At 43.4% G+C, this 13,202-nt stretch overlaps 6 protein-coding genes across 6 annotated transcripts; 5 read left to right on the top strand and 1 right to left on the bottom strand.

Moving 5' to 3' along the window:
- Positions 1-6: 6 nt before the first annotated feature.
- On the top strand, positions 7-2,964 carry MCM6 (MCM DNA helicase complex subunit MCM6; the record flags this gene model as incomplete). Its single annotated transcript, XM_018877936.1, has 1 exon — positions 7-2,964. The coding sequence occupies one exon, from the start codon at positions 7-9 to the stop codon at positions 2,962-2,964; it is 2,958 nt and encodes a 985-aa protein (XP_018735289.1).
- Positions 2,965-3,837: 873 nt separating this feature from the next.
- Positions 3,838-4,263, top strand: POL30 (proliferating cell nuclear antigen; the record flags this gene model as incomplete). The annotated part of the gene is made up of 1 exon (XM_018877935.1): positions 3,838-4,263. The coding sequence occupies one exon, from the start codon at positions 3,838-3,840 to the stop codon at positions 4,261-4,263; it is 426 nt and encodes a 141-aa protein (XP_018735288.1).
- Positions 4,264-4,755: 492 nt separating this feature from the next.
- AWJ20_1082 (uncharacterized protein) lies at positions 4,756-5,046 on the bottom strand (the record flags this gene model as incomplete). The annotated part of the gene is made up of 1 exon (XM_018877934.1): positions 4,756-5,046. One exon carries the CDS (start codon positions 5,044-5,046, stop codon positions 4,756-4,758), a length of 291 nt encoding a protein of 96 aa, XP_018735287.1.
- A 1,490-nt stretch (positions 5,047-6,536) lies between these two features.
- On the top strand, positions 6,537-9,002 carry SRB8 (Srb8p; the record flags this gene model as incomplete). Its single annotated transcript, XM_018877933.1, has 1 exon — positions 6,537-9,002. One exon carries the CDS (start codon positions 6,537-6,539, stop codon positions 9,000-9,002), a length of 2,466 nt encoding a protein of 821 aa, XP_018735286.1.
- A 226-nt stretch (positions 9,003-9,228) lies between these two features.
- On the top strand, positions 9,229-11,568 carry AWJ20_1080 (Mediator of RNA polymerase II transcription subunit 12; the record flags this gene model as incomplete). The annotated part of the gene is made up of 1 exon (XM_018877932.1): positions 9,229-11,568. One exon carries the CDS (start codon positions 9,229-9,231, stop codon positions 11,566-11,568), a length of 2,340 nt encoding a protein of 779 aa, XP_018735285.1.
- Positions 11,569-11,957: 389 nt separating this feature from the next.
- Positions 11,958-13,130, top strand: CNS1 (Cns1p; the record flags this gene model as incomplete). The annotated part of the gene is made up of 1 exon (XM_018877930.1): positions 11,958-13,130. One exon carries the CDS (start codon positions 11,958-11,960, stop codon positions 13,128-13,130), a length of 1,173 nt encoding a protein of 390 aa, XP_018735284.1.
- Positions 13,131-13,202: the final 72 nt, after the last annotated feature.

The raw sequence follows: 13,202 nt of genomic DNA, 5'->3' as shown, positions 1-13,202 counted from the left end.
ACAACAATGTCGAATCTTGTAGACGCTTTAATGTCGGAGGACAACGGTGGTGGCGTCACTTCGGACGATGGGCAAATGCCTATTCCCTCGTCGCCTAACTTGCCTCAGAGTGACTCGAGTGCCTTTGGTGGCTTTGGTGGATCGAGTTCTGCTGGTAATAATCATAGACGGTTTGGCGACTTCTCGGCAACTTCTAGTTCGGCTCATCCACAGAATAGTGACGGGTTCGGTGGTGGAATTGGCGTTGCGGGTCCTCGTGGCGCTGGTCGACCGGGATTTGGCAATAACAACAACAATAACAATACTAATCCAATTGACAACGATGACCAACCGGCTGATATTCGACGAGGGGCTCTGGGTCTTTCAAATGTCCCGAGAGTTATCGACCATACTGGTGAACAGGTCCGTGAATCGTTTGAAAAGTTTCTGGAAAACTTCCAGGATGATAGTTCTCAGGGTGGTAAACACTATATTGCCCAAATTCATGCTCTTAAAACGTATGAACTGTCAACTTTATATGTCGATGTGTTACACCTACAAAGCTACGATTACGGTGTATTAGCAGGTGCTATTGCGGATCAGTATTATAGATTCTTACCATTTTTACAAAAGGGATTACGACGATTAATCAAGAAGTACGAACCTGGACTTCTCTTTCCTAGAATGGGATCCGGTGCCAGCTCCCAGGATCCTTCACAAACGGGTACTAGTATGACATCAGCTGAGGACTCAGAGAAGATTTTTCAAATTGCGTTTTATAATTTACCACTTATCAACCGTATTCGAGATCTTCGAAGTGATAAGATTGGCGCTTTAATCAGTATTTCTGGAACTGTGACCAGAACTAGTGAAGTGCGTCCTGAACTGTACAAGGCCACATTTATTTGTGACGCTTGTAAATCGGTTGTCGAAGGTGTTGAGCAAGTGTTTCGATATACTGAACCATACATGTGTCCTAATGCCACTTGTCAAAACCGTACAGCTTGGACTTTGAACGTCGCCAAGTCTCAGTTTGTCGATTGGCAGAAAGTGCGAATCCAAGAAAATTCCAACGAAATCCCCACTGGATCTATGCCACGGACTTTAGACGTCATTCTCCGTGGAGAGATTGTCGAGAGAGCCAAGGCTGGTGACAAGTGTGTATTTACGGGTACAGAAATTGTCATTCCAGATGTGGCTCAGTTGGGCCTGCCTGGTGTTAAACCCACTGCTATTAGAGATAGTCGTGGTGTTGGCCGTGGAGCTGAAGGTATTAATAGTGGAGTCAGTGGATTAAAAGCTCTTGGAGCCAGAGACTTGACTTATAAACTTGCCTTTTTGGCGTGTATGGTCCAGGAATCCGATGCTAGTGACGCTTCTCGTGGTGATGTTCGTGGTGATGGCTCTCAAGGTGAAGAGGAACAGGAGCAATTCCTCAATTCTTTGACTATAGAAGAGGTGGCAGAGCTAAAAGAAATGGTTCATTCAGATTATATCTATTCGAAACTAGTCGATTCAATTGCTCCTACAGTATGGGGTCATGAGATCATTAAGAAGGGAATCTTACTTCAATTGATGGGTGGTGTTCATAAGACCACTGTTGAAGGAATCAATCTCAGAGGTGACATCAATGTGTGTATTGTTGGTGATCCATCGACTTCGAAATCGCAGTTTTTAAAGTATGTTTGTGGATTTCTTCCTCGTGCTGTTTATACTTCGGGTAAGGCATCATCAGCTGCTGGTCTTACTGCCGCAGTTGTAAAAGATGAGGAGACTGGTGAGTTCACTATCGAAGCAGGTGCTTTGATGCTTGCTGACAACGGTATTTGTGCTATTGATGAGTTCGATAAAATGGATATATCCGATCAAGTTGCCATTCACGAAGCCATGGAACAGCAAACCATTTCAATTGCCAAAGCTGGTATTCATGCTACTTTGAATGCTCGTACATCTATTTTGGCTGCTGCCAATCCTATTGGTGGACGATACAACCGTAAAACCTCGTTGCGAGCCAATATCAACATGAGTGCACCTATTATGTCCCGTTTCGACTTGTTTTTCGTAGTTTTGGACGATTGTAATGAAACCATTGACAACCAATTAGCAAGCCATATTGTCGACTTACACATGAATCGCGATGCAGCCATCAAATCCCCCTTCACCACAGAGCAGCTCCAGCGATATATTCGATATGCTCGAACATTTAAGCCCAAGCTGAAAAAGGAGGCCCGACTGACTCTCGTAAAGAGATACAAGGAACTTCGACTCAACGATTCACAAGGGTTTGGTAGAAACTCGTACCGTATTACTGTGCGTCAACTGGAATCCATGATCCGATTGTCTGAAGCTATTGCCAGAGCCAATTGTGTCAAAACCATCACCCCTGAGTTTGTCAACGAAGCCTATCACCTCTTACGACAATCGATTATCCACGTCGATAAGGATGATGTTGAAGTGGACGAAGACGAAGACGCCGCTGTCGACGGTCCTGATTCGAACATGCTTCCCGAGGAAGACAACGAGACCGAAGGTCAACAGTCGACTCACAGCCGAACCAAGATTACTTACGACAAGTATGTGCACATGATGAACCTAATTGTTCAACGGATAAACCTCGAGCCCGCAGGATCTGACGGTTTGAGAGAAGAAACCCTATCAACCTGGTATCTCGAGCACGAGATCGATAACCTCAACAGCGAAGAAGCTCTTGAAGATGAAAAGAACCTTTTCCACAAGGTTCTTAAAAGACTAGTAAAAGACAGCATTCTGATCAAGGTCGTCGGACAGCAGCTAGAAGATGGCACAAGAGAAAGCGAGTCAGCCATCTACGCTCTCCATCCCAATTGTGCCATCGTGGACGAGATGACCGAGAACGAGCCTGCCACTGAAGCCGCCGAAGCAGCAGCCTCAGCACCAGACACCGAACCCTCTGCCGCCACGACACAAATTGACGGCGAAGATGACGAAGATAACGAATTTGCTTAAATGTTCATGTGTAATTTTACTATATTCTAATGACGAACATCGAACTGGTGCACTGCCTCCGGCGGCTGGGGCTCCGCCCCAGACCCTGGTAGCTCCTCTCGCTGCGCTCGAGTCGTTTCACCGACGGTGCCAGCCATCTCCTGCGAAGCAGGAGCCACGGGGTCTGGGGCGGAGCCCCAGCCGCCGGAGGCTTCGTGAGAAAGACAGACGCGTACCGGTCGCGTATGGGTTTGACCGCCAGGACGGTTGCCTAATGTGGACGTTCAGCCGCACGATCTAATTACCACGCGGCAGAGTCGCGTCTCGAAGATGCTAGAGATATAAAGTAATCAGCGTCTGTCGATTTGTTCTATCCTCACTACACATATCACGCATTTCAATTGCACTTAATTCTGTTCAAAAAACAGCCTAATTATAAATATATACAACAAAAATGCTTGAAGCCAAACTCGACCAAGCCGCCCTTTTGAAAAAGGTAAGTTTCACAACGCTGATGTCGAGGGATTGCTTAGTCAATGCCCAGATTGATTTTTTGTCTGAATACTAACGTACTTTTCATAGATTGTTGACGCTATTCGTGAGCTCGTCACCGATTGTAACTTTGATTTCTCTGAATCTGGTATTGCTCTCCAAGCTCTTGACAGTTCACACATTGTCCTGGTGTCGTTGCTACTTGGGACTGACGGATTTTCTGAATACAGAACTGATCGTAACTTGACTCTAGGTCTTAACATCAACTCTCTAGCTACTGTTCTTAAGTGCTCTAATAATGATGACATTCTCACACTTCGCGCTGAAGATCAAGCTAATAAGTTGGCTTTGACTTTTGAGGACAACAAATTGGATCGTATCTCTGAGTTCAACCTCAAGTTGATGGACATTGATCAAGAATACCTTACAATCCCTGAAGCTGAATATACTGCCTCAATTACTATGCCTTCGGCCGACTTACAACGTATCTGTCGTGACTTCAAGGCTATCTCCGAGTCCATCAAAATTGTTGCCGACAAGGAGGGTGTTACTTTCATCGCCGAGGGTGATCTCGGTGATGGCAGCATCCATCTCAAGCCTTATACCGATTTGGAAAACAAGGATAACTCTGTTATTATCAACATTGGCGAGCCTGCTTCGCTGTCGTTCAATCTTTCTTACTTTAACAATATTTGCAAAGCCAGCTCTCTTTCGTCAACCGTCACATTGGACTTGTGTGATGACCTGCCTAGTCAGATCGAGTTCAAGCTCCCTAATGGCCACTTGCGTTACTATTTTGCTCCCAAGATTGGTGAGGGCGAAGAGTAAAATTTGCAACCCCAGATCTTTATTTTATTTAGATTTAATTTATGTCCTTAATAATGTCAAAAAATGACCGTCATGCGGAATTTAATGAAATCCGACTGGCCGCTACTAGCGGGTAATTCCGGTCATAGTTACAGTAATTTTTTTATATTGAGATCATGAGAGTAAACTGGAAAAGTTAATGATTCAAAAGAGCACAGCGAGGCCGGCAAGACCCATCAACATCAAATCTGTAGATTCATTCAATTACATCTCTAATATTCCAGATCATCTCACCATGATCGGCACTTTAGCTTTATAGCTAACGTGGAATGACTTAACATGTTGATCTTGCTTGGTTCCTACGGTCAGTGTCTACGAAGTATTTACATTTGATTGACTGTATTTCCTGCTAGTGCAGCTCATAACTTGGGTGTTGCACCACGGATGAATGTCCAAACTAACATTATCGAACGAGGACATACATGCTCGTTCACTGACATGATATGTCTCTGATCACTGACATGATATGTCTCTGATCACTGACATGATATGTCCGTTCACTGACACGACATGTCCGTTCACTGACACGACATGCTCGTTCACTGACATGATATGTCCGTTCACTGACATGACATGCCCGTTCACTGACATGATATGTCCGTTCACTGACACGACATGCCCGTTCACTAACATGACATGCCCGTTCACTGACATGATATGTCCGTTCACTGACACGACATGCTCGTTCACTGACATGATATGTCCGTTAATGACAACTTGTTGGAATTCACCGATTTCAGACATAAATTAAGTTGGTATCTTTATATTCGTTATTAGTTTGACAATTAGTCTAATCTTTACCTCAGGACTAAGGTGAATCAGACTGTCAAAAGACATTTTAGATATATGACCCTCTTTTATAATCCTCCTGAAACACCCAACTCTTCTTACAATCCCCAATCTAGCATACCCATCCAGCCTATAAATATATATACATATATATAGAATTTTCACATCATCATTCGATCAAATCCACTAATACAAACTTTACTACCAGCTCAGCTCGTACGCGCACAGCCATATTAGCCTGACCACAGCCACACTACACTGATCACACAACCCCGTCTCTTGTCGTCAGAAATAAACCTGGCTGGATACTATTCCTAGCGAAATAACTTAGAAAACCCGTTCTGACTCAGCCCATTTCTTGAATAATTCTAGACCCATTTCTTCTAAGTCAGACTGATTCTCCTGGTGGTCAGGAAGTACCCCCACCCGATTAGTCCGGTGACCGCAGGCGGAGAAAGTAGCCGTTCCATTATAGTTATGGTGGGGTTGCTAGATCGGGTTGGATGGGCGGTGATATCTGTTATGCGCGATCGGCGCTCACCAGCCTTACGTACCACCGAAGAGAGAGCAGCGAAGTACAGATATGATATGCACTAATACTGATGAGAAGTAGTCTAGTTGGAGAGATTGTCAAAAGCTAGGAAATCCGGAATCAGTCTAAGGACATAAGACAACGATAAACTAAGAAAATAGATCTTTGGATTTTGAACAACAGGAAATAGAACATTAGTAGACAGCAAGATCTAACGAGATATCGCGGACTTTTCAATAAAGAATCATTGAACAGGAGACGGTCGGTACTGTAGGTTGGCTGGAAAGTTACTAGTGGTATTTTGTATAGATCAAAACTAAGAGAAATGGCTACTAAAGGTAGGTAACTGGTGGATAGATAGCTCTGACAGCTACGTGTTGACTCGGAAATTCAAAATTGATCTGGCTGTTTGGTCTCCTTATCAGTCACCGGTGAAGGTTCGGGGGTTATGACACCAATCTCGACATCTAAGATTCGAGCTGTTGGGGATTTGAATGCCAATCTAAGGGCAAAACGACTGGAAATATTTTACAAAAGATTGTATGAGGGCTCTAGATTACTCGCAGATATTTACATTTTTGGTATTTGGTTGATACATATGTTGATATTTTTGGTTGATACATCAGAATCCCTCTCGGCGAGATGAAAAATAGCAGCGGCAGACATCGAAAGAACTCAATGAACCCGAACTGTAAAAAGAGTTTCCGATTCTCTGGGAGTCGAAAGAACTCCTGCGAAGCAGGAGCAACGGGGCCTGGGGCAGCGCCCCAGCCGCCGGAGGCAGTCACGGACCCCGTTCTAGTGGAGATATATATGGCTATGAAGAAGACGTTGCTAACAGCGAAACAGACCGATAACCCTAGAGAGAGCAAAAAGAGAAAATACCCGAAAGGACTAAGAAGGAATAAGTTTCATGTCTCGACGGGTGAATATACAGAGCACGAGTGGTCCACCGAGCGGTGGTGGAGGCACTGGTAGTAGGGTTGGTGGTGCTGGAAGTGGAGCCAATGGAAGACATGGGTCGTTGGCCGGAGGAAATGCCGGCAACAGTGGGGGAATGGGAGGAAGTGTCGGTGGAAGTGGAATGGGAGGAGGCAGCTCAGGTGGAGTCGGGTCGAAATATGGTAATTTTCTCACGTCTTCATCAGGAGGCGGACCAAGACTTGGTAGTAGTGGAGGTAGCAGTGGAGGGTCGGGAGGGTTAAGTCAGGGTAGACAGCATTTAAGTTCGTCAATGTCAGCTCGAGATAATCTTTCTGAGCTGCGGTATGTCCTGACAGAACCTACTGACGTATATCCATTGCCTAATGGAAACCATTTACCTAAAATCTACCCTGACTTCGAGCCTTGGAGACGGTCTAAAGAGGAAGACACAGTGGCTCTGGACTGTTTACAACGAGGGCATCACGAACAACCGAAAGTAACAAATGAATCAGGGTCTGGTAAAGCGTCGATGATCCCATTACTAAAACAATGGACCAGTTTACCAGCCTTGTCGTTCTTCCTGGTGAATGCAATGGAAATACGTGAACGCAACTGCCGTATCTCATCGAATTGGACATTCAAACCGCCTCCACGAGTAACATTAACCGATCAGAAGCGAGAAGCGTGGCTACGAGATCTGGCTTCGCCATCTGTACCATTACGAAGATTATCAAGAACAATTCCTCATGGCATTAGAAATCGAAGTCTTTTAGAACACTGCTGCAATAAGAGTATTCCTATCTCACGAGCAGTATGGTTTGCACGGTGTGTAGGGGCCAATGAACTGCGAGGTTTAAAGAGAAAAGGAATGGGAAGTGGAGGGTCATCTCAAGCTGCAGAAGCTGCTTGGATCAGAGATTGGTCAGAAGAGGTCGTTGGCTACATTGAAAAGCTTATTAAGGAGTTCCCAGCTGATGCTACAGCCAGTTCAACTGCTACCAACAGTGCAAATGTAAATACGACAAGCAATCCGGTTAATGGAAGTAGAGGTACGACACCAGTAGCCAGTTCTCCTGCCTCAGGAATCCCTCAACGCTCAACTCCAACACCTCGAGCAGGAACTCCACCAGTGGCAACGAGCACCGCATCACTTTCACCTAGACAAGCTTGGAAATTCAAGATCGAATATATGACCCGGTTATCAGCATATCTTTTCTACGAACAATTACTTGACAAGGACATATTTCTAAAATGGACACTGAAGTTATTACATAATGGAACGCCTGAGGAGCTACCGATTGCACTAATATTTATTCGAATGCTTTGGAAAGAGCTGATTTCCAACCGTAGTTATTCTCAGCTGTTGGCTCTGGCCCTGCTTCACCAGTATTCTACAATCTCAAAATTGAGTACCGATTTATCTCTGCAGAACGTTTTTAAAGAACTTCTTGGCAAGATTGCAAAATATGCGAAAGAGTTGTTGCTCATATCGAGTGACTCGTTTGTTATGCCCAAAAATTGGCGAATACTGGGTCCCGTATTGAGTGAAGTAGCAAAGCCTAGTAGCGGGGCCAATAATGGACGTACCAGTGACACTGGTGTGGTTAGCAATAGTATCAACAGTAGCAGTGCAAGAGATGACTCTGATATTTATAGTCTGCTGGAAACTATCCGAATAAGAAACGAATCCTTATTAGTAGGAGGGTCACCAATGGCAAGAGCTTCACGAAGCGGCAAAGCAGTTTTTATTAGAAAACTGGATGGTCTGACGGCCCCGTATAAGTTTGATTCTGTGTCAGCAGATTTGATGGTGAGTCGTCTGACACGACAAGAAATCCTGAATACTTTGTTTACCTGGGCAACAACGCGAAGCAGGATAGGTCGCGAGCGGATATTTATTTGTCTAGGATTATGCATTCAATGGAAACAGCGTCATGATTGGGAAATTTCACCAAGTTTTTTGTCGTTCCTAATTGGCATTAGCAATGTCGACTGCTATGATATGGATAACGTGTACGATTTAGTAGCCGAGTTTGTGGACCACGGGCTTGTCAGTCTGGGAGGCTACTTTCGACAAGTTATTTCGTCGGGTATTCTCTTTGTGAGTAGGCTTCAAGCACGTGCCAATACCCAGATGCTAATTCTGAACAATTTGCCCCTCGTAGACAAGACCGACTCATATGTTTCACAACAGAGGATGTTGCTAAGTGGATTACGCAAAGAAGGTAGTTCCTCTACGATTAATGCGCAAGACGACCTTGAGCAAACTAAATCCATGCTGCGTGAACGACTAAAATTTCTATTTACGACTAGCGAGAACCCTCATGAGGATGAAGATGACAGCTCAATTACTAAAGAGGAACTCTCGATGCTAGAAGGGTTGCGTAAAGAGTCCAAGATCGAAATGAGTGACTATCTCGTGGAGGCTTTTGACTCCAGCATTTCGAAAGGGTAAGTGTAAATGAGCAGCGACTGATTACTGTTTTACGGGACAAATCAAATAAAGGGTACTAACAACATATTCTAGATATATTCCAAGCTTGTCTCAATTTGCAGTGGTGCAACAAGTATTTGAGAAATTGAGGGAAGTGAGGGCATTAAGTCACTTAATCTGGGTTTTGGTGCCAAAAGTATCTTCTGGAAGATACTTATATTTCTTAGCTAATACTGTGCTGGATCATATGCTCGAACTATCTGCGCTCAACCATTTGGATGATCTCATCCAATTATTTATTACTCAGTATCATTCACTCAAGATAAAAACAAGAATGTCGAAGGGCCTTTGGGATTTGATTCAAGTCGCTCTTGGCAGTCTTAACGACAAACCCGAACTACGATCTGAGCTTGAGCTTCTGCTCAAACCTGGAAACGGGTCTTCGGGCTCCTCACATCAGTCCCCTCAGGAAGTTATCACACTCTCGCCGATGTCGGAATCCAATTCTTTGGAGACCCCTAAGAGTAGTGTAAACGGTGAAATTGAGATGGCAATAATGACCAAATTAGGTATCCAGCTTGACGAAGTAATCAGCGCTGCAAGTTTGCCTCGATATTTCAACTCCGCTTCTACTTTATTATTAGAATCTTGCAAGAGACAAAATACTGACGACTCTGAGCTACGGATGTCTGTCAGGGTATTGCAACAGTTGAGAGATGTGGATCTACACGTTTTTGATGATATTTTCACCACCTGGTTGCGAGATCAAGTCGAACCCGCTCTCCTGTATAATATGAATGCGTTCACCAAATTGCTCATATTCTGTGTTATATACGAGTGCGTGTCAATGGAGAAGATTGCGGATATTTTTATGCAACTCAAGAGCGTGCGACTGCCAGGATCAACGGTAAACTCGAAGCTTATGATGACAGTTATTTCTTCTCAAGATTTATCATCACTTTCCTTGAAACCTAGTGAAGATCTCTTACTGGAAGTTCATCGCCGTAGTTTCGAAAGGTCCAATCCCAGCATTTATCTCAGGTATATTGTGGAGGAAATCATAAATTCGCCTACCAGTGAAACATATGATGAGTGGTCAACAGCTGTTACTGATTTTCTTGTGTGGCTATCTACCAATGACTTTGACTTGTTCATGTCAGGATTTGTAGACCCGATTGTTGAAAAGCGAGACCCTGCAATTCTCTCGTTCTTGCGAAATATTGTTAATAAGCTTTTGAATTTTGTTCCTCAATCAACAGATAATCATACCGATGAGCAACCTTCTGAGTTAAGCAATCAAGACGCCTCCGATTCTGTTGAGAATCGATATGAACACGATATCTTGAACATTGTTACTATTTGTAACGACTTCAATGTTGCTCTCTGTCAAGTTCAAGCCAAGGTAACCTTGGAACTCTTACGTTTAGAGGATGTGGAAAGCCGATCAGAATCAGAAATCTCGCCACAGTTTATTGAGACTGCGAGCCGACTATTTTTATCTTGTGCTTGTAAAGGCATTAATTTACGAGTGCCAAAAACAGTATTTGGTGATCTGATTGTTCACTTGCATAAAGCAATCAAAGGAGAGGTATTGTACCAGTGCGAAGTCAAATTTCTGAAGTCTAGTCAGTTCCCTATAGTACAAAATGATGCCGCTGAAGGAAAAAAGAACATTGTAGGGGTGCTATTGGAAATTGTCGATTCGGTGTCGGATTCATGCACCAAAGACATTTGTTCCTCACATATTTTTGATATCGAAAAGTGTTTGGAAAAACTAGTTTCTGTGTGCGAAGAGAGTGAAGTGGAAGGTACTGCTATGAAAGTAGTTGATGTAACTCCACCTGCAGCGGTACCGGTACCGCCATTGGACCGTTCGGCTAGTAAATCTGAAGGTTCTCTTGGTAGTGATGGCATGGCTGTCGACGGTGGGGAGGTTGTTCCTAATACTGAACTGGATGGTGAAACACCTGTTGCACCTGCAACTTCAGCCACAATACCTTCTACTGCAAGCCCGGAAGTGGTTCATTATTCTAAATCAGACATTCACGATGCTGTAATTTTGTTTGTCAAAATTTTGATGATTCATTTTCATAATACATCGAATCAGTCTCAACAGGGCAATCTCCTCCGTGATAAAATCATTCATGGATTTTCTGTCTTGCACGACACTTCGGTAATTAAGAGCTTACCTGATCTTTCTGGATTACTTTTAGATGCACTTAATGCCATTCGTGAGGACTTTTCGACCAACATTAGGCCACAACCAAGGTCTGGAACGGCAGCATTGTCCCCACTAGCTAGTCGAATTTCGCAAGCGGGTTCGTCGATAGCAACGCCATCTGGCCAGCCATCATTATATAGCAATGTTGTCACAGGTGCATCGGCAGCAAATCCGATGTCGAGTCCAGGTTCAAGGTTCTATCTGTCGGATTTGGTCGTTTTTGACAAAGCATCGGAAACTTACTCCGAACTGAAGGTTCGCTCGTTCGATCTTTTGGAAGAAGGTAACCCTGTTATGTCTGTCAATGATGCACCACTCAATCTTGCAATGTTTGATAGCGCGACAGAGAGAAACAACCCTGCATGATTTGTATATTTTACTTTATAATATTTTGTCTATACTTGTATATTGAATGCAGTAATGATTTATGAATGACCTTCAAGAAATCAGTGTGGAGCTGGTTACCTCTCGCAACACTCCGACTGTCACACAAAATACAAGGATCCTGTGAACAAAATCTCTCCACGAATTTCAAATAAGATGCTTCTAGAACTCACATTAAACATTTTTAACTCATTTTGTTATAAATGCTTTTGACAACTGTCTGGGTAAGGGTAAAATAAAGTCCAGGCAGACCCTGATCGTCACTGATACCTGCATTCAGCCTTACGAAAATCATAGATAATTTCTGTATGCAATGTCTCTACAATATTCTTTTTATTGTTTTTGTGATACTTTACTCTTTCACATAAAAAATGTCGTCTAATCCTGATTGGACGCCTCCAAAGCGATATGTCCCTGGTCCAGGGATGCCATCTCTACCGCCTCAGCTCACAGAGTTTTCGGACTACTCCCCAGATCAGATTGTTAAGGAACTAAAACGGTTACCATTTTTTATGACAGATCTGGAAGCTGACGAAGGTGAAGATAATGTAGAAATCGAAGCATTAAAAGCACTTGCTTATGATGGTGAGCCTGATGAGATTGCTACCAATTTCAAAGAACAAGGAAACGACTGCTATAGACAAAAGAACTACAAGGATGCTATTGAGTTTTATACTAAAGCACTGGATGTCAAATGTGAAGTGGATGAGATTAACGTCGCTTGCTATGTTAATCGAGCTGCTTGTAATTTAGAACTGAAAAATTATAGACGCTGCATTGGAGACTGCAAATTAGCTCTCAAAATTTCCCCCAAAAATGTCAAGGCATTATTCCGCTCGTCTAAAGCATACTTAGCGGTTGATAGAGTTGACGAGGCCCTAGCTTGTGCTGATTATGCTTTATCTATAGATCCCGATAATGCTGCACTCAAAAGCTTGAAAACATCTGCTGAAACTCGAAGAGATAGATTAGCTGAATTAGAACAAAAACGGAAAAAGGCTATTGAACTTAAAGAGACCAAGAAGAGAAACCTAGAAGTGGCATTGCAATCGAGGAATATCACCTTAATTAATACAGCGATTGGTGGGGCTGGAAACGATGACCAACAGAGGTCGATGCATCAAGATCTAAAAATCTCACTTCGGGATGAACTCAATCCTGGATCGGACTTATCAGTACCTTTGCTATTTCTCTATCCTCTCGAAATGGAAAGTGATATATTCCAGCAGTCTGATTTAGAAGCACCAATCAATTTTTTCCTGAGTCAACTGTTCGAGAATCCGCCACCATGGTTTTCGAAGTCCAGCAGCCATCAGACAGATTATCAATTGAGCAACTTAGAAGTTTTTGTGCAAACAATAAGTGGAGGCTTAGCTAAGGTTGGTAAGAAATCCTCTATTATCAAGGTACTTTCAATGAAGTCACCAGTTATTCCTGTTATGGATGGTGTTGCACGGTTCTTTGTTGTGCCGAAAAATAGAGCTGAGGAATGGACTTCGAGCTGGAATAAACAGCAAGCCCAGCAGCTGATGCAAGGCGAATAAGCTCTAGGCTCTTATGTACAGTTTTCATTTATTAATGATATATTCATGACTTCATTTCCAAAATATTAAAAG

Source organism: Sugiyamaella lignohabitans, chromosome A (genome assembly GCF_001640025.1).
Source record: "Sugiyamaella lignohabitans strain CBS 10342 chromosome A, complete sequence".
NCBI lineage: Eukaryota > Fungi > Ascomycota > Dipodascomycetes > Dipodascales > Trichomonascaceae > Sugiyamaella > Sugiyamaella lignohabitans.
The sequence above is the reverse complement of the archived record's forward strand: the minus strand, read 5'-3'. Positions and strand labels throughout refer to the sequence as shown.